The sequence below is a fragment of the Macrobrachium nipponense genome, chromosome 18 (assembly GCF_015104395.2).
Source record: "Macrobrachium nipponense isolate FS-2020 chromosome 18, ASM1510439v2, whole genome shotgun sequence".
Lineage (NCBI taxonomy): Eukaryota > Metazoa > Arthropoda > Malacostraca > Decapoda > Palaemonidae > Macrobrachium > Macrobrachium nipponense.
The window spans coordinates 37109992-37131683 of NC_087211.1; the positions used below are offsets into that span (position 1 = coordinate 37109992).

General features: G+C 38.9%; 1 protein-coding gene across 2 annotated transcripts; it reads left to right on the forward strand.

Moving 5' to 3' along the window:
- Window positions 1–301: 301 nt before the first annotated feature.
- On the forward strand, window positions 302–21282 carry LOC135196978 (triokinase/FMN cyclase-like). 2 transcript variants are annotated; one of them, XM_064223855.1, is made up of 13 exons: window positions 302–439; window positions 2997–3148; window positions 3590–3686; window positions 7396–7506; window positions 8383–8471; window positions 9507–9602; window positions 9755–9961; window positions 11513–11687; window positions 18175–18404; window positions 18721–18883; window positions 19545–19795; window positions 20060–20190; window positions 20661–21282. In XM_064223855.1, the coding sequence occupies exons 2-13, from the start codon at window positions 3050–3052 to the stop codon at window positions 20758–20760; spliced, it is 1749 nt and encodes a 582-aa protein (XP_064079925.1). In that variant the 5' UTR covers window positions 302–439; window positions 2997–3049; the 3' UTR covers window positions 20761–21282. The 2 variants fall into 2 exon arrangements, with proteins under 2 accessions (XP_064079925.1, XP_064079926.1); XM_064223856.1 differs by lacking the exons at window positions 3590–3686; window positions 7396–7506.
- The last annotated feature ends 410 nt before the right edge of the window (window positions 21283–21692 follow it).

Here is a 21692-nt window from a genome sequence, read left to right on the forward strand (position 1 = left end):
AGAGAGAGAGAGAGAGAGAGAGAGAGAGAGAGAGTTGACAAATTGACAATAAAATGTCATTTGAGTCTTTATCAGGGACTGTGGCAAAGCAAAATGATCTTTTTGTCAATATAGCATTGCCAAATAAAGTAGAAAAGTGCAAGTTATTTATGATAAAGAGCTATAATATTATATATAGCTAGCAAGAGGACAGAAGAATAAACTGAGAAATGACATTGTATATATATTTTTAAAATATTACCAGTAGTGCACGTCGTCCATTGGCAATATTCGGAAAGGTTGGCACCCCTGCCGTCCTTGAGATAGAGTAGAGTAGTGTAACAGCTGACCCTTAGTGGTGCTGGACGAAGAGTCCACGAATTCCGATTACGCTCTTATTTTGCTCATTTTGGTGCCTTTTCACGTACCGGCTTTGCCCTCTGTTACTCTAACTTGGAAGGTAAGATACTGTAACTGTCACTGGTCATATTGACACGTAATGACAAACACAACTACTTGTTTTTCCCGTTTGTTAAACAGTGTTATCGGTAGCACAGAGCCATCGGGCACGGATTAGACCAAGTTTGTGGCTCAGATCATATTGACGGCATTTGGGAAAAGGTGGTTCAATAAATTAATTAATTTATGGTAAGTCAGTTGTTTTGAGTGACATGGATTCATGCTTTAGTTATCGCCAGAACCTTATTGAAATTATAAAGTTTTTGATTGTACCGATCAAATCAGTAGTCATCCAGACAGAGTGCATACTTCCGCTGCTACCAATGGAATTAATTATTAATAGGAATATTCATAGTAATATAAACCCAAGCCTAACTTTCTCCATCGAAATGCTTTATGTAGAAAAAAAAAATAATGATAAAATCCCTTTCGTAATGTCAAAGCAAATCTGTCTATAACCTTATGATATAGGCTATAGACAGGCCAAAGGTGAGTGGTGACCACATTTGTCAATTGCATCCATGAATATGACCTGTTCCGATCATTGGAGTAAAGCAGAGATGAATCTGGCCAGTCCTTGGATAGGTAACCGCCTGGAATTATCAAATGCCGTTGGTATGGCCTTATTAAGATTGTGGCTCGTTCACTAGGCCTATGTGAACAACTAAATAGTAAAGTTTTCATCAAGTGAACGCAGACAGACAGATTAAGTACGGAAGTGTTATAATGATGATTGTCCTTTGTTTTATGTAATTTTCGTTGAAGAAACTGCTGAAGATGACGGCTGTGCCAATGCAGACGAGGTTTTCACAACTTCTTGAAATGGAATTATCAGGAGCCACTTTTTTCTTTTATTTTTCTTTGAGAAAAATAGTTTGCGATGATTTTATATCTGTTATTGTAACGGTAACAACAATAACAAAAACAAAGATATTACCTTACACAAAGACGTGTTATTTTTGCATACTCGGGGGGTAGGCCTACAAACTACTATGTTGTGTTGTTATCCTTGTTGGGAGTTAGGAAGCCTAAAAAGGTCTGAAAAAGATGTTTCGCGTTGAGCTAAAGATACAGGAATTTTAGGATAGGATATTTATGATTATTTATTAGAATAAAAATGTAAAAAAAAATAATCTGCTTGTTAAATAATACAGAACAAGTATTTTGAAGCCAATGAATTATATACTTTGTTGTTATTGTTGTTGGGGGGTTAGGAAAGCTCGAAAAGGTCTAAAATAAGTTCCTCACTGGACGAGTCGGTTGCATACTCGCCTACCAATCACGGATTCAGAGGAATGTATTTCTGGTGATTAGAAATTCATTTCTCAATATAATGTGGTTCGGATCCCACAATAAGCTGTAGGCTCCATTGCTATGTAACGAAAATGTTCCTAGCTGTGTCAAAAATCGAATCCTTCGGGCCAACCATAGGAGAACTGTTAATCAACTCAGTGGTCTGGTTAAACTAAGATATACTTAATTTAAGGTCTGATAAAGTGATTCATGTTGAGGTAAAGATACAGGAATTTTAGGACAGGATATTTATGATTTGTTTATTAGAATGAAAATGTAAAAATTAAATAATGTGCATGTGAACAGAACAGAAAACTTATTCTAATATCATATAGCTTATTTTTTTATTTTCGTTGGCGAAATAACGTTCTATTTGACCGTAGCTCTTAGTACACGCCCCGAGTAAGCTGAGGTCGGATCACACCTTGTTGAATCCATCATTTCCGATGTTACTTTACGTACAATATAAAGTTTCTAGCGTTACTTTACGGAACAGTTAATTTTATGTTTAAATATGCTATTACTGGCGTAGATTTAAATATTATATAGAGATTTAATTTCTGACGTCTAAGTGTTATACACATATGTATGTGTCATTTCTTACATGACTTTATGTATGGAAGTTATAGTTCTGTCATCTGTAAGCATAAAAGATGTTTATTTCACAAGCCATCTACATTAGATATTTTATTTGTGAGGTAAGTTCACATACAGTTGCGTAATATCCCATGTAAATTTAGATATAACTGTCTCATTTTTAGTTTTCTGTATACGAAAACTATTGAGATGGCTTCGTCTGTCAGTCTTCGACTTTTTCTGTCCGCCCTCATATCTTAAAAACTACTGAGGCTAGAGGGCTGCAAATTGGTATGCTGATTATCCACCCTCCAATAATCAAACATACTGAATTGCAGCCATCTAGCCTCAGTAGTTTTTATTTCACTTAAGGTTAAAGTTTGCAATAATCGTGCTTCTGACAACGCTATTGAACAGGCCACCACGGCCGCGGCTACCAGAGTTTCATGGGCCGCGACTCATTCAGCATTTTATCGAGAACACCAAAAGATAGATCTACTTTCAGTGTCCTCGATTGTACGCTGTACAGTAAAATCGTCTGCGCCAAAGAAATTCGCCTCATTTTGTTTTTTACTTCTTTTATGTCATTTCGAAAATATCGGATCAAATTCAGGAGGATCATTTTTTCCCCTAACCACGCCAACCCGAAAGTGAAGTTTCTTCGTTGATGACGCGCCTCTCCTCGACAGGTGTAACAACCAACCTCCCCCCCTCCCCCAAGAGGTGTATTTAGCGGCTAACAATGGCCGCCCAGCTGCTGAACTCGTCGGAACGATGCGTGGACGATGCCCTGGAAGGAATGGCAGCCCTGCATCCGGGCCTTTATCTCATACCCAACCAGGTAAATAGCCATTCTTTAAGGTACCGGTGGTACGACAGGGAATTTTGTCACCAACTAATTCTTTTATTTTTTTTAGTTTGATTATGAAGTGTGCTATTATATTCCTTATCTTTTTTTTCTTTCTAAAGTACATATTTCTGCAAATAAGCACGGATGCACACAAGTGCTCTCACACGCATTGTATTGTTATAGTTATTAAACGACGTGTTACGTTCATATCGTCATTTAGACAAAGCAAGTCTACGGATATATGCCATTGTGTACACTTACCGTAAAAATAAGAGAGAGAGAGAGAGAGAGAGAGAGAGAGAGAGAGCACAAAAGAATTCCCACTGAGGTTAGTCTCTGATTTAGTTATCCTTTGCGAATTCCGTCATCTTTAAATGTCTGTCCAGCCATTTATTCAATGTCTCCTTTCATTCATTTACTTTTTTTTTTCAGCGTTTAATAGTCGACCGTGACCGGGTCATCGAAGGAGCACGAAAAAAGCTGGCACTAGTCAGCGGGGGAGGGTCAGGTCACGAGCCCTTCTCAGCAGGTGAGGGCGCTTTTTGGTTAATGTTTCTTCCATTATTCACAGTAATAATACTGTCACTACAAATATAATTTATATATTTTTTCTACTGCTACCTCATCAACTGTGTGGATATTGGCAATCGTTTTTATAGCTTTTACTCGTGTATCGAGTTTGTGTGCATCTATTGTAATGTATATTCCATTTAGATGGCCTCGTACTGAAACTAAAGCTGATTATTATTATTATTATTATTATTATTATTATTATTATTATTATTATTATTATTATTATTATTATTATTATTATTATTATTATTTATTTTATTATTTCTTTTTCTTTGGTCTACCACAGTCCTTCAATTCGACTAGGTGGTATTTATAGTGTGGGGTTCCGGGTTGCATCCTTAGGAGTCCATCACTTTTCTTACTATGTGCGCTGTTTTATTATTATTATTATTATTATTATTATTATTATTATTATTATTATTATTATTATTATAAACGACACACGCGCAAGCACAGATGTGTACTTACTCTTACGCGTGGCGGACTTATTATTGTATACATTCATATACAGTATGAAGAATACAACGTCGCCAAAAATTGAATAACACTCACAGTCGTCAATAGAAGTTTATACTACCACTGGTTCACCAGCTGTCCTCAGCCAGAAAATCAGTCCTTGTAATTGAACGCCCTCGTTGTTTCTTAAGCATTTATACATACATACATACATATATATATATATATATATATATATATATATATATATATATATATATATATATATATATATTGTTACTAAGTGCCAAGTATCTGGTTACCACACTTACCATTCATTTATTGTTACCTCACCAAAAGCCAGACACCTGAACCCTCATCACAGGTATTAAAAGACTGAATACTCTAAAGGCAACAGTGATCCCTTAACACTTACCATTATTGCAGAAAATCAGACTAAGTTCATCAAAACAGGTGTGAGGTAATCTTGTAAGTAATTAAATTAATCAAAGGGCATCGCTCCATCAACAACTTTAAAAGTTTAAGTATTTCCCTGATTTCAGAAGTCTAAGTACTTCAAGTTAATTGAAGGAAAACAGATCAATTACCACTCTTATGTTTCTTCCTAACATCAATATAATCAAATGCAAATATACTGGTTAGAAATGAAAACATTATAAAAATTTTAAATACAAAAATCTATTATTAATCTCAAAATCTATAAGTGAAATTCACAATATCAGGGAAAATTACTGTTACTTGAAAACAAAGTAAAGTTTAATTAATTCTTGAATCAAATTAAGTAAAATTAAATCAAAATTGATTTATCATAAAATTCAAGAAAATTAATTCAATCAAAATTCAAAAGTGTTAGGCAATATTTGAAATTTGGAAATTAATTCACAAGTGCTAAACAATAATAAAACTTGAAAAGAATTCTAAGTAAATGCAAATTAATTCACAAGTGTAAAATTTAATTAAATGTGCAACAATTAATTAATGAAAATAACTAAGTCAATTAAATTGTGAATGCAAAAGAAAATACAGAAAAATGTGGTAAATACAAAAATTGCAAAAAGTATTAATCACACAGAATATGAAATAAAAACACACACTTCAATAAGAAAATGAACAAATGCACAAAAAATAAACAAACACAAAACACAAAAATTTGCAATGCGTAAAAACGTAAAGAGTTTCTCTCAAACCACTGTAACCATCAGTTATTAGTGTTTACCAAAGCTTAGTAACCATCAGTTATTAGTTTTTTCCTAACCACTGTTCCTATCAGTTATTAGTTGCAACTAATAAAAATATAACACTTTACCTTTTTGGTATACCAACTTCTTTCTTTCTTTGCTGCAGGCTTGTTTCACACTTTCACAAAACCAGGCTCCGTTACAGAACAAAGTTTGTTCAGATTCCACAAAAAAACACCAAATAACACTAAATAAACTCTAAGAAATATCAAATCTGAAAATTACAAGTTATGAGTGACCATTCAATAAGTACGAAATCGTTACGTTACTTTAAAATCAAAAGTGCTATGCGATGAAGAGAGAGAGAGAGAGAGAGAGAGAGAGAGAGAGAGAGAGAGAGAGAGAGAGAAATGTGTACGGTTTGAGTCTTTAAGCCTGAATGAAAAACTTCTCCCTTATGGAAGCTGGACAGGAGATGACACAAAACGTTTTGGGCAACAATTCTTTGTAGAAGCTTCAAAATCTTATGCAACTTTACATACAAAATGTGTAATCTGCACATGGCTTTGACAAAGACATACGTGTATGAGACCATTCTGTTAAAAAAAGACACGTACTCGACTCGATCGATCGAAGCAGAAGTCCTTTATCATACGTGATGACAGAATCCCAAAACACAATGAAGACTCAAGATCTCTAATCAAACGTGTTGACAGATTAGGAAAACAAACAGAGATCTCGGAGTCCCTCTAATAGCGAGGAGATGAAAAGTTACTGAAACAATTCTAGTTTTGAATGGACAAAGATATTCTCTCTCTTTTTACATTCTACATTATATATATTCTTTTACATTATGTAATGCAGAAATCTGAACACACATTTAAAACATCCTAACTCTAAGTTATCCAGGAATCTGAAAAAATGTTGCACAATTCTACATAACATTTTATACAGTCAAAGAGGGGATATATGCATTTGAAATATCAATATATATTATATATATATATATATATATCTATATATATATATATATATGTATATATAGATATATATATTATATATATATAATTATAGATATATATTAATATATTTATAATATTAATTAAATTATATATGCTTAGTATACGTGCAAGGCAAACACCAAAGAATATACTGCCCCTGGGTAAAACAAATAAAGGTTTATTTCGATGTTTAACCAGACTTACTGGCACTTGCAGTTGTTACCTAGATCACTTACGTCACTCACCAGACCTTTTATATAAACAACAATCTTGCCCTTGTTGCAATGAGGATTATTAAAACACCAGGATATCTGAAACTATGAAACCAGGATAACGATTGTTAAAATTTTACAACTCTAATAATAATAATTAAGTATCACTTATTGATGTCGCAATACCATGGGACACCAGCGTTGAAGAGAAAGAGAGAGAAAAACTGGATAAGTATCAAGACCTGAAAATAGAAAATAAGAAGGATATGGGATATGCCAGTAGAAATTGTACCCATAATCATAGGAACACTAGGCACGACCCCAAGGTCCCTCAAAAGGAATCTGGAAAAACTATAGGCTGAAGCTGTTCCAGGACTCGTGCAGAAGAGTGTGATCCTAGAAACGGCGCACATAGTAAGAAAAGTGATGGACTTCTAAGGAGGCAAGATGCAACCCGGAACCCCACACTATAAATACCACCCAGTCGGATTGGAGGACTTTGATAGAAAAAAAAAATAAATTGAAAGACACTCACGAGTGTTAAAACGGAGAGGCAAATCCACCAATCCACGCTTATGTATATGTAAAAATATTTAAAGATGAATCTGTAAAGATGGCTTTCCCAAAAGCCGTCTGTACTACAGATTTATCTTTAAATATGTGTAGATACAAAAGTGTAGATTTGTTTCTCCAATAATAATAATAATAGTCATAGTAGTAGTAGTAGTAGTAGTAGTAGTAGTAATAATAATAATAATAATAGTAGGAAGAATAAACGATATCAACAGTAAATAATAAGTTTGTTGTGCTTCGTGCAGGTTTCGTAGGAAGAGGAATGCTGGGAGCAGCCGTAGCGGGACCCATCTTCACCTCCCCTCCGACGGGACTGATTGCCAACGCCATTGCTACTCTTGGGTCGGGAAATCCCGGTAAAAATGAGTTTTTCAGTACACGGCCTTCGGTCTTATAGTTCCTGTTGTTGCAATCCTTAGACCTAGTTGGCGCAATGTTTCCCTTCTGAGAAGTTCAGGTGAGGTATAGTTTCCCGTCCTTCAGTTCCAGACTGCCGCAGGTTCCAGTCCCAGTTAGTCTTCCATTTATTCACGTGGTTAATTAAGTGTTAAGTAACTTCTTCAGTTTCTGGTATCACCAGTTCGTGGCCTAATTATTGTTATCATTTCAGGTTAAGTGAGTTCCTTGTCTCTTGTTTTTGATGGTAGAAGTTCGAGCCCCAATTGACAGTGGCGTAGCTGGCGTTAGTGGCGCCCCGGCCAGTCTCTGAAAGTGCTGCCCCACACCCTCTACTAAAAAGTACTCAAGTGGTGAAAATTAAATGCACATTTTAAGCTTCAATAACTCAAATATTTATTTTAGTTTATGAAGTCCGTTACTGTCCAACAGCAGAGTCGATAAATCGCTGTCTAGTGTTCCGATCAGACGAATATGCTCGAAATTCTAGAATTACTCTGCCAGATCAGGCTTGCTCAAGAGATACCAGAGTGCCCCCCCGCCCTACAGTATCGCCCGGGCCAGCGCATCCCATCCAACCCCCTTAGTTACGCCACTGCCAATTGATAAATTGTTATTGCTCACAGTGGAGATTATGTAACTCCCACTTTTTCAGTTTATCGTGCTGTAACTTCGAGACCCAGGTGGTACATCATTATTGCTCATGAATTGGACTAGATGGCTTTCTTCATTTCAGCCCCTGGTGACCTGTTGAATTAAATGGAAATAACTGAATCTCTCTCTCTCTCTCCTCAGTTAATTTATGTTTCTAAACCAGGTTTTATCAATCCTCACAGAGGGCGTGTTAGTTATCGTCTTCAATTACACGGGCGACCGAGTGAATTTTGGACAAGCCGTCGAGCGCTGTAAGGTTGCAGGTATCAAGGTAAAGCAAAAAAAAAAAAAAAAAAAAAAATATTATTGACCGAAATGTTTACATGGTTGAGTGAACATTTGTATATTCCTGGCTTCGATCGAATTACCAAGATGAAATTTTTGAACGCTAATGAAGCTTTCGGAACCAATAATTTTTTTGGCTGTGGTTTTGCAACCGTTGCAATTCTTTTGCTGCATAGAACAGTCTGTATGGATAAATCAGCAATTACACTTGTTATAAGAATTATTCAAATGGGCGTAGTTCAATAGAAGAAACTGGAAATGATCATCATGAAATGCTAAGCAAGTTTTCACAAAAGAGAATAAAACTGGAGCCAGAAGAAAACTACAGGTGGAATTACACGAATAAATGAACAGTTAAACTTAAAGTCATACGCAGATGAATATAATTCACTAAGTTGAGTCATGACACTTAAAAGAAAATGCCAAAATCTTCTAACAGCACTGCAGCTCTCTTAAACCCAGTAATTTCACGCGGGAACGTTTATGAAGTCGTTCACATCTTACTTTCCAAATTTTGCAAGAATTAGTCAGTGATCTTCGAAATTAAAATCATACATGTCCGTGAACGTATGCGTGAGACTTTATTCAATTTTGCCACCATTATTGACCCAAAGCTGTCAGAGTCTGTGTCCCTTTAGAAAACAGTTCGATATTTGTTTGAACACTCATCATCATTCTTTTTTTCTTTCATTTTTTTATGGCCCTCCTTTCGACACTAAATAGGTTCATTAAGCTGACCCGTTATTACAGCTTTGGTTTATAGTTTGCCGAATAATTTGGTCTTCTATTTCAAAATGGATTTTCAATAAGCATGTTTTAAGCATCATGTTAAATGGTTAATAGTTAAGTGTTTTTGCAGATCTTGAAGAAACTTGACTACTCTGGGTGGCGTGTACCCAAAACTAAGTTTCCCAGCATTCCTAATATCTGTTGCCTTTTGAATATTAATCTAGATTTATAACTATTGAATATATTAATCGAACGCATCCTCTCAAAACGATTATCATGTATCTTTTTTCAGGCTGAAATGTACATATCCGGTGACGACTGCGCTCTAACGCGGCTGGAAGGTACAGCCGGTCGGAGAGGCTTATGCGGAACGATTTTCATCTTCAAGGTGATTACAATGATGAAATATAAAACTCATTAGGCGAGTTATAGTGATCCCAAAACCTGTGTAAAGAATATAATCTGCCTTATGATTTCTAGACATCACTAACCCTGTTTCGGATGATTAAACTGGAGATATAAGCATGCAATGACCCTCAGATAGTTGGAGCCATGGCTGAGGCCGGGGCGAGCCTCGAAGAAGCGATGGCGACCTGTCGAAGCCTAGGAGAGTCCATGGGGACCATCGGTGTTGCCGCTAGCGGATGTACCCTGCCTGGAGCGTCGTCGCCCCTGTTCAGCGTCCCCGACGGGATGCTCGAGTTGGGTTTAGGCGTGCATGGCGAGGCTGGGGCCAAGACAATCAAGGTAATACCATGAGAGACTTTAGTGGCCAGTTCAACGAAAGCCTTTAGTGGCCATCATAACGAAGAAAAAACCCTTTGGTCTCCAAATGAAAAACATTTAGTGGTTGTACCTCCCGAACAAAAGGTTAAAGTGGCCTCAGTACAGCGAGTTCTGCAGAAATGAGATTTTATGGTACACTTCAAGGTCAGAGCTACGACATATCCTGTCAAGTAACGAGAAACATTACTATAGCGGGGTAATTGACGATCTTTAGAGCAACTTGTGCTGGAATTAGGTTTCAATGTAGATTTAGGCCTTAGCCAAGATATTTGTAGTAAACCTGAAAATGTGATGGCCAGTATGTCAAAAGAGGAACTAGATAAGCCCTTTCTTGTGTTTGACTACTTTATTTCTAGTCCTTTACCGCCCATACCCTATACCCTAACACCCGTGACATTGTCCTTTTGCTTGGCAACTGCCTCAAATCGCACTCAACAAACTCGCACCCCCTAACACTGTGGTTTCCAACCTGTGGGCCGCTCCCCCCTGGGGGCGCTCGAAGGGCTGCCATGGGGGGACAATGCTTGATGAAGGAGATAATTATATCTGAAAACTATTAATTATGATGGAATTCAGAATTTCAAAATATTGAGAAAATATTTCAGATATAAATATGAAATTTAGTTGTCTAAATGTATGAACTATTTCAAATTCTATATTAAGGAATTAATATATATATATATATATATATATATATATATATATATATATATATATATATATATATATATATATACTACTTTTATTTTAGGGCACAATTTTTCACGGATACAACATTCATTGAATAGAATGGCTTTTTCAGTGTTAACCAGATTTTTTGAAATTGCTTCATATTTTCTAATTATTTTTTCCACTTCATTGTTCAGGTTACTAATGGACGCATATTGGAGTAAATGGAAGAACCCCATTATGTCCATTAGTAACCTGAACAATGAAGTGAAGAAAATAATTAGAAAATATGAAGCAATTTAAAACAAGCTGGTTAACAGTGAAAAAACCATTCTATTTAATGAATACACACACACACACACACACACACACACACACACACACACATATATATATATATATATATATATATATATATATATATATATATATATGAGTTTTACTTATTTTCCGCAAGTGTAATGTTCTCATAATTTTAGTTAAAGGTTATAGAGTTGAATGTCAAGTTAAAGTATTGTTCAATTTATTTTAATGTAGAAGGGCTGTTATATTATACGAATATTTTGGCATGAAAGCTTATCAACAAACTACAAAACATGTATTATATCGGTAACAGACATTTCTCACGAAAAATCATTTATTTATGATTAAATGCAGTTACAGTTGTAACAAAATTTACCTTATCCAAACTGTTGAATATTTACTCTTCCTTTTTGTAAAGTATCCTTTTCCAAGACTTGAGACCTAAGTCTCAGATCCTGAGTGTCGATGAGTGTGGGCAACCACAAGTAGTTGTTATTTGTATTAATAACTTGGTGATCATTTCTTTTCTTATTTCCAAAGGCTGGATCTGCCCAGGAAGTGGTGGAGTGCTTATTAAATCACTTAACTAAAGAAGATTCGGCCTCTCGTCTTAACCTCCAAGAAGGAGACGAAGTAGCGGTCCTCGTCAGCAATCTGGGCTCTGTTTCCCAGCTGGAAATGGGCGTTATTGCCAAAGAAGTCACCGAACAGCTAAGTGCGTTATTTTTGCATTCATTCAGGCCACGTTCAACTTGATTATACAAAGGCGGCTTCCTAGTAAATATTAGAATTATATTTGTTTTGGATTCTTGAAGGAAACTGGTCTCAGTCACGCTGCAATAGCAGCACAGCTGCATTTCTAGAGATGCAGGAATTGCAACATAAAGGAAACCAATTACTATATTTGATTGGGATACACTACATAGGAGGAAGGACAAAATAATCCACCACCACTTTATCGAACACAAACTTATCTTACCAAGAAAAGCCATTAAATCCTAATTATTTCATTGTAATTTTTTCTATCATTTGGTGGATGCAATGGTGGATTAGCAGAACTACACCTCATTGTGAGCTATAGGATTTCATATTATAGACTTTCTTGTCAATCCCTTCATCTTCATCTATATTCATTTATCATATCTTCATTCTGTAAGCGCCACTTCATTTTTCTTATACCCCACTTTCATTGCTTTCTTACTGAAGTTGGGTCTGTTTTAAAGTCTGGATTTTGAACAAAAATATGGACCATTGGCATCATCCGTCATTGGTTTTGGTTGGAGTGTCTGTCACACTGAAGATGTGGTTGTAAGCAATGAACTAATGAATAAAGGTTTTACCCCAAAGTTCCTATAGGAATCTACGTACTTTATTTGTAAAGGTCAAGTCTGTCCTGTCAAATGGCAGCCATTATATCACTTTATCTTTCTCTGGAGCTCATGGAGTGCAGCTTTGTTCTGCCATGAATTTCATATATGGGGTAATCATGCTTCTCGTGCTTGTGCTATCACTGAATCATCTAAAAAAATAAAATACTAATGGATTAGCCTATGTTTGCTGTTGCCTGAGTTGTCCTTACCTATCCCCAGTACTTGCTTTGTCTTTGAGTCTGTATGGTGTGTGTGCCCTCTGTATGTTTAGCGTCAGGCTGTGTCTTCACAGGCATTTCTCCTTTTGACATTAGCAAATTGTGCAGTGCATTTTGTTTCATACTTCACTTTTGCCGTCTCCCCCCCCACACACACATTTTTTCTCGGGGAAAAGATAGTGCATTCCTGTGTTTAGGAGAACGAATCATGTGGTATCCTACTTTGTGTATAGCAAGTGGTAGAGTGGTGTCATCCACATGTATATATGTCAATATTCCTTTACTTTTAGAATGTGGGCTTGTGTGGCTGTCCGAAGGAGAAGTCCCTTACCATTCCTTCAGGGTCTTCCTAGTGATTTTTTATTTGAGAATCATGTCAAGTGCTCCTTTGTTCTCTCCCAAGGTATGATGTGGTACCCACATGTGTCTTTTTCCCATTGTTCCTTGCAGTGCATCTTTTGTCAATGATGGAAAGGAACCTTAAACCAGATTTCAGGTTATGTTCAGGTAGAGATAAACCCTGTAGTAGATTTTTGTCTACCGTCCCCAATTGTAGTGTTTTTTCGGTTTAGGTACATGAGTGCATGTGAGATGAATGTGTGAGGTGGCTCATCTGAATGGACTCTTCATGACAATCCACTTTTAGCCCTTCTCCATGCCCTAGACATCTCTCGAGAAGGTTCAAGAATCAAGTATGGCGACCCATGGGAGTTTCTCTTGGGTAATCCCTTCCCCCAACTTACCTCGATTTCGGTGTAGGGGTTAGGTAGAGCAGTCTAGGGCTACCAGGTCATCAAGGCCCATTGTAGATCACCATCTTTCCCTCTCTCTCCCTCTTCCCCTACCCCTGTGCCAAGTCCCAGAGTAGAGAGAGAGAGAGAGAGAGAGACGAGAGAGAGAGAGAGCTGAAGAGAGAGGGAGGAGAGAGAGAGAGAGAGAGAGAGAGAGAGAGAGAGAGAGAGAGAGAAAGAAAGAGAGTGTGTGTCTCTGACACCTGAGATTTGGGGTTGGGAAGGAGAGAGAATTTCCTCACAAGTGGAAGGAGAGCCAAGTGAGACATTTCACTCTCGATTTTGATGCTGCCTAGTTTTAACACCACTCTTTCTTTCTCTCCTTTCTTAGTAGATTACAACTTACAAGAGCAACATCAATAGATGGATCTTTCTCTAGGAAGAGAGATCAAATGAGACCAGTGGGAAGGGAGGCACAACGAAGTAAAACCAATTGCCAAGAAACAAGTGTACACCAGAATTAAGTCAGGGAGTTGCAGGACCAGAAGAACTGCACTCAGAGGGAGAACCTTGAGTATTCCCTTTTTACTTTGTATACTAAACATTTTCCTTTTTTTGTTGGGTCTCTTGATTTTTAAAACTCATCAGTTGATGAGCATCTCCTACTGAGATAATTGTCTAGAATTTTCATTGAAATCATGACATGCATTCATGCTTTTGTGTTGGGGGTTAGTTTTTTAAGGAAATTTGACTTGAATAAAGTGTGAATACATTTGTGTAAGGGATATGGAACCCACTGGTTAATGAGGTACCCTTGAGGAAATTAGGTAAAGTTTCCTTCACATGCATTGCTACCCTGTGTAAGCAGTATCCTTTCCCCCACCCCCAACCCCCTGCCCCAAACCATTTAATGAATACTTTGAGGAAATTTAGCTAGAGTCGTTTTAGGCACATAGTGATAATTTTTTTGTGCTTAGAGGTATCAAAATCATCAGTTTAGGTACACCTATACAAGAAATTCTACCTAAATTTTGCTAGACAGATATTAACTTTTTGGAGGGGAGGATTTGCCAAGAATGGAACAGCAGATGTTCCATTTTCCTGGGCTGGACTAACACCTACAAGTCTTTTTCTCTGGGTCTGCAAGATTGAATCACATGCAAGTCCACATAAATAGGTCTGCCAAGTTTAGTCACTTGCAAGTCCACATAATTGACCCACCTTGGGGCTACTGAGTGGTGCCCCTTCCTTCCCCTCTGTTTCTTCCTACAGATAGAGATCATGCCTGGTTGCCCCACCACCGATGCAGGGGACCTCGCCCACTGTCCCGATCTCAGAGCAGATCAGACGGGAAGGAATGTATCCCCATACAGGAAGGACAGAGACTCATCCTGCTCTGCTTCCCGCACCCCCCACCCCTCCCGCCACCCCCAAATTGGAGGGCAGGGTTTCGTTACCCTCTGCTTACAGCCTGAGCAGCAAGAGGGTTCAGCTCCAATCCTCCTCCCAATTTCTTAAAGAGTGGAGGAAGGGACAGTGTCTGCCCTGAGGCAGGGGTACAGACTGCCCTTCGGAGCTGCTAAAGCCCTGATTAGTGGGTGGCCCACACCAAGCTCGGATACCACAGCATCTCAGGACAGGCCTTTGTCCCTTTCCACTCCTTGTCTCCCTGAACCTCATGCTGTGAGGCAGCAGAGTGGTGACAAATGCAACCAGAGATCTCCCCAGCTGGACTGCTTGGGCAACCACCCAGTCAGTTTTGGCATCCATCACGAGGGGGTGGCATCCAGTTCTATCCTGAACCTGTACCTACAGCAGTTGTCCTTCTCCATGGGGACACTACAGTCAGTCCTGGTCTCCATCAGGGACTGATATCCTTAGGCCTGCAGGATACTGGCCTTCACATTCCTATCCATGAGATGTCCAGGAAGTCCAGGAAGTATTCTTGAGGTTTGTCTCCCAGGGAGTAGTCTCCCAGTTCAAGGCCCTTTGCTTTGGACTGCTGACAGCGATCCAAGTCTTCACCCAAGTCTTCCAGCTAATCTTTGCATGTCTTACACAGTAAGGGGATAAGACTATGAAGATACTTGGATGACTGACTGATCCTAGCATCTTCAGTCACTGAAATGGAATGCCACAGGGACCAGGTCCTGTCTCTTTGTAAGGGCCTGGGGTTGGTGGTAAATTTACCAAAGTCAGATCTCTCCTCAGAGCAGACAATCAAGTACCTGGGGATGAGGATCGTTACCATGGTGGGGTGGGGGCCCATTTCTATCAAATGAGAGGATTGGCAACCCAGTATGGATATCAGAGCCGTTTCTCTCTTCAACCGCAGTAAAACAGTGGCGGATCATAATTGGGCACCTTGTCTCCTGGGAAAAATTAATCACCAGGGGAAGAGCCCACATCAGATCCTTCCAGTGCCAGTCGAGATGTCAGGTAGGTCACAGACGACCTGTGGTGGTGGAGAGATCCCAAGAGCAACCTTGCAATGGGTACCACTCAGCTGAACCCCACCAAAAATGCTTGTGTTCTTGGATGCATCCCAAACGGGGTGGGGCACCGTCTGAATGGAAAGTGCAATTCATGGACAATGGGACCAAAGGAGAAAGAAGGGAATATAAACCTGTTGGAGATGCAAGCAGTCTGGCTGGCACTCCAACACTTCTAGAAAATTAGTGGAGATGCATGAGTGGTCACAGACCTTGGGACTGGTACTAATAGCCAGATACATCATGGGCAAGAAAAGTATTGGGGCAGACCACTTAAGCAGAGCAGACCAAGTAGTAGGTACAGAATGATCCCTGGAGTAGGGCATCGTGAACAAATTGCTGAGGTTATGGGAGGGCCTAATGCCATAGCAGGAAACAAGCAACTTAGTGGTGTGATCGGTATAGTCTTGGCCTGCCACCTTGGTGGCCACGAGTTCGATTCTCGGGCGTTTCACTGATGGGTAGAGATGTGTATTTCTGGTGATAGAAGTTCACTCTTGACATGGTTCAGAAGTCAGGTAAAGCCGCTGGTCTTGTTGCTGAATAACCACTGGTTCCATACAACATAAAAACACCATACAAACAAACAAACATAGCAGGAAACACAAAACACCACTGTATTGTTCTCCAGTCCCCCAATCAAAGGGCTGCTCTGTAGGATGCCTTCCAGCACCCTAAGGACAATGTAGACATATATGCCTTCCCTTGTTCAGCCAATAGGGAAGCTTACCAACAGACTTTTCATGTCTCAAAGGCTGAGAATAACACTCATAGCTCCTAGGTGGCCCTAAGGAGAGTGGTGCACAAACCTACACCATCTGCTAAAAGATGTCCTAAGGGAGCTTCCCCTACTCCCAAGTTATAAGGCACAATAGACAGTACCACCCGGCAGTAACCTTACTTCAACTTTATGGTTGGAGACTATCAAGCAGCTCCTCAGAAAGAAAGCTTTTCAGAGAAAGTTGCAAGTGCTATCTTCAACCCCCTCAGACCATTGTCCATTAGAGTGTACTAGACAAAATGGAAGGTCTTCCATAATTGGTACTGGGGAAGGTCTTATCATCTTAAGTCAAGAGAAGGCTCTTTCCCTGACTGCGATCAATGGGTACAAAGCTGCCCTCACTCAAGTGTTCAGACCTCAGGGCATAGACCTCTTGGCTTTTTGGGAACTGTCAGCCATGGTCAAACATCTTGAAAAGAAGTGTTCCCCATGAGAATTGAAGCCCCCCAAGTGGGACGTGACTACCCTGAAACAGATGCCCTCATGAGCCCCTCAAGAAGGCATTGGACTGTGACCTGACCCTCAAGACTGTGTTCCTGCTGGTCTTGGCCTCATCCAAGAGGGTAGGTGAATTACATGCCTTCTCATACGTTGTCTCCTACTCCCAAGGGTAGTTGTCTTTCAGTCAGACATTTGCACCAGAATTCATGGAGAAGACCCAGAACCTTCTGACCCTGGGCCTGAAGTTCAAAGGCTTTTCTGTCCCCTCTCTGAAGGACTTTGTAGGGGAGACAAAGATGAACGTATTTCAAGCACATGGTCCCCCTACAGGCCAGCTGGTAGGAGACTCTTTATTAGTATGGGGCATGAGAAAAGTGAGATATAAAAAAATACAATCTCCTTGCTGAGGAAAGTAATTGCCAGGGCATACAAGACTGGGCCAGATGGCAACCCTTCCCCAGGAAGAATAAAGGGCACACAACATCAGGGGGAAAGGACCCTCATGTTCTGAGAGAAGGGGTCTAGAGGGGACAATCAACCTTCACTCCCTTCTATCTCAAGAACCTGGTGCTAAAGTCACAGCCCAACAGGTGATTTAGGAGTGTTGAGCCCTCAGGGAGGAGGACCTTAGGATCGTCACTAGGGATTGGTGAGTGCTTAGACAACATGTCTTCATGTCCTGCATAATGGTGACCCTCAACAGGTCAAATGGTGCAGCTGCACTTGTGGGTACCCTGTAGGGACATGCCCTCATGACAACCTTAGGCTTTATGTATGAAAGCATAGGTTAGTATTCATGTCAAACAAATACTACTGAATTCTGAGGTAATTTATATTTTTCTAAACATATGAACCTACCCTTTCATATGTATAGTTTTACCCGACTCATGCCACCCCATGTAGTCCCAATCTCTCCCCATCTCTGGAGTAGAGTTTAGCTGTGGATGGGATGGTGCAGACCATGGAAGGGTAGGCCCAAGTCACGTCACCAGTATCTGCAGGCCTACCATTAGTATTTTGTTTTCTGAAATGATTCATTGACAGCCAGAGAGCCCTTAAGTGTGAATACTCCATATATGAAAGCTTTGGGTCATATTTTAGGGAAAATACAAAGTACTTTAGAATTTGATATTTGATTTTTGTCTCATATTTAATCATTTCATTTACAGGGAGGAGAGGTGTGAAGCCATTGCGTGTGTACCAAGGATTGGTGATGACCAGTCTTGACATGAAAGGCTTCCACATTTCCATACTCCGACTCGTAGATTCTCGTTGGGTTGCTCTTCTGGATGAACCAACTTCAGCTCCCTCATGGCCAAAACGTTGTGTGCCCCTGGAAAACCCACAGGCACCAGTCAAGTTATCTTTGTTTTCACTGGACATCTCACAAAAGCAGATGGTACCAGAAACTTGACATATAGAAATTGTTGTTAATTGTTTTGTTTGACAGTTAAGCTCAAGTTGCACTGTATCATGTTTCTTATGAGCCTTTTATGACACCAGAATCTGTTATTAGCACATATAGCAATCTGGGGAATGAGAACATGAAGTAGGTCTTAGGTGCACTATTTAAGGCTAGATAAATTAATATTTCAATTGAGCAAGTGCTGAAGGACATTTTGAGTTTTTATTTTACAAAATATCTTTTTTGTTGTTCTGTTTAACTCTCCATAACTGGTAATTTGATTATGAGATTTGTGAAAATTTGTTGACAGGTGAACTGCTACTCGCTAGAAGACAGAAGTACCTGTGATGTATTCAGAGCTTGCCTCGATGCAGTTGTGAAAACAGTCCCCAAATATGAAGACATGTTAAATCATTTGGATACAGGATGTGGAGATGGAGACTGTGGATCTACTCTTATAGCAGGGATTAACGGTATAGTTTCTTCATCACTGTGTAATTAATGGTACTACGCAATCATTGAAAGTATGTAGCATATCCATAGAAGTCCTAAATCAAGACCCATTACATTGCTGATAATTTTAGAGAAGTAAGGAGCATGTTCCAAAGCATGTTGTTCTTTCTTTGTTGAATTATTATCCACCTGAGGCTCATGAAATACTTTACTCCCTTGTAGAACATAATGCACGTCATCAAGATATGCGGAACCTACTGGGATTTTGTTTGCCATAAGAATTATAGAGCTCAATACTCTCTTGTTTCAGTATTTTCTTGACTGATTGACGTTAGGGCTGTGCCATTATTTGTTCCTCATGACATTATAACCAGAGGTCCCAATCCCTTGCCTGCAGCCGTTCCTCTGTAGCCTTTTTTTAGGATACTCTCATACACAGTTTCTTTTCTGTGCCTGTTTACCTTTAGGTTAATTTTTTAGCAACAAGTAATTAGCTATTAATCTGTTTTATGGAAGAATCTTACCTTGTTCTATTCAATGTATGCATGTTATGAATGAATAATAATAATACACAATGAATTTGCTGGTCCAACATAATGAAATTCATATGAAGAGCTTTCAAAACTTGATGATACTTCTACTGCTATAATGATTATAATGATTACCTTTTCCCCCATCCAGCTCTTTCTGGACAGATTCCAGACCTTCCCTTCAATCACCCTGGAAGGGTCCTTGCAGTGATCAGCGACATTGCTGTCAGCAGCATGGGGGGCACGTCAGGCGGCCTCTACTCCATCCTCTTCACTGCGACAGCCAACAGTTTACTGTCCACCACATCGAGACGACACAGGGAGGTGTGGATGGCTGCCCTGAAGGCTGGGGTTCAGGCCGTCAGCAAATATGGCGGGGCGTCTGCTGGGGACAGGACTATGGCGAGTGTTGTCAATGTTATTATTACTGACATTATTATTAGCAACAAAGTATCAGTCATTGTCTATCATTATTTTGTTACTATTATGATTAAACAGTGACCTTAGTAATAATTCTGTTTACTTGATATTGTCTTAATATTTCCACATTCGATGGAATAAGCTACAAGAAGGCTATTCAGTAAAGTTGAGAAAACTGATAAAACACATGTAAAGACAACCACTGAAGCAAACAAGTGAACGGACCATCTCCATCTTTTCCTGCAGCTGGATGCCCTGATCCCGGCCTTAGATGCCCTCGAGTCCTGTACGAACGAGGAAGACCTGAAGGCCATCTTGAGGGTGATGGCGAAGGCGGCTGACGCAGGAGCCAAGAAGACTGCCCATATGAAGGCCAGGTAAGGGGAAGACTCTGATTGCCCAGCTGACTTCGCCCCTTTCCGCAGACTGGCGTTGTTGTAGCTTCATCAGTTTACTTGCTACAAGTCTGTGTGGAATGAAAACGGAAAATCCCGACGAATCCTTCTCAGGAACTATCCAGGGAGGGGAATAGCTAGATAGGTTGATAGAAAATAAAAGGATTTATTTCTCTTTCACTGAGGTCATAACCATTTATAACTTTAAATTGACAAACTTAATATCAAAATGTTCCCCGCAGAAATATAGCAAGTATTTATATTTTTGTAGCATGCCACTTGTTTCTCTCTGACATATTTCGTCCATGTATGAATATATGTATATATATATATATATATATATATATATATATATATATATATATATATATATATATATATATATATATATATATATATATATCGTACACACATTTGTATAACGCTAAAGTGGTTTTCGTTATTTTCTTCAGAGCTGGAAGAGCAAGTTACGTCAGAGAAGAGACGGTCGTTGGGGAAGACGCCGGCGCACGCGCAGTTGCTTGTGTTCTGCAGGCAATGGCCACTTGGTGAAGTGGAACAAGGATGCAGGAAAATGTGTTGCAAATTTCTTCTAGGCTTTGGTAATTGAATCGGCGTCAATGGAGGATGATCATGGCTGAAAATTCTGGATAACTGATGGTGGATAATTAAATGTAAAAATTTTATGTTGGATAATTGAATCCGGGTAAATGATGTTAGATACTTAGATACTTGTGTTAGATCACGGATCTTGGTTAATCTGACTGGGATGGTCTATATTTGGTAATTGAATTACATAAGCTAAACGACAATTGAAATTAGGTCATTATTCACAGAACCTCTAATCTTGGTCAATAGGGGTGCACAAGTGAGCTTATGTTGGTCCATGACCAGAGTTCTATCCACAAGAGCCTGACAGCAGCGAGGGACTGGTTAAAGGGTCATCTTGGAATTGAAGTTCTGGAGCGCCCACCCACTTGTCACAGAATCTATCAAGATTCTGTTCTAAGAAAATCTTTACAGTTTTAATCTCTGTATACAGTGGGCAGTGAAGAATAAACTCTGGATGTGGGACGTTTATATAATCGTGACCTTGACCAAAGAGTACGGTTATCACTTGTTTGCTTGTTTCGGATTGATATAATTATCTCCTGTTGTTTGTCTGAACATAAGATCAGCCGATTTCATATATTCAAATAAAACAGTCATACTTCTTCTACACAAACTAGCTATTCGTATATTTATCTCTCTGATTTGAAATTTATATATATATATATATATATATATATATATATATATATATATATATATATATATATATGTGTGTGTGTGTGTGTGTGTGTGTGTGTACACACACACACACACACACAAACAACACACACACCACACATATTATTATAAATAATCATATATATAAATATAAGACGCAAATAAGAACCAACTACAATTTTTTGTTTTTGCTAACTCTGGATATTTAAAAGAAA

What these genes read in the sequence shown, in the direction of transcription:
- LOC135196978 (XM_064223855.1), top strand. Translation starts at nt 3,050, where the DNA reads ATGGCCGCCCAGCTGCTGAACTCGTCGGAACGATGCGTGGACGATGCC. An exon ending in GTAAGGTTGCAGGTATCAAG is followed by an intron (nt 8,472 to 9,506) that starts GTAAAGCAAAAA and finishes ATCTTTTTTCAG; the next exon opens with GCTGAAATGTACATATCCGG. An exon ending in ACATCTCACAAAAGCAGATG is followed by an intron (nt 18,405 to 18,720) that starts GTACCAGAAACT and finishes ATTTGTTGACAG; the next exon opens with GTGAACTGCTACTCGCTAGA.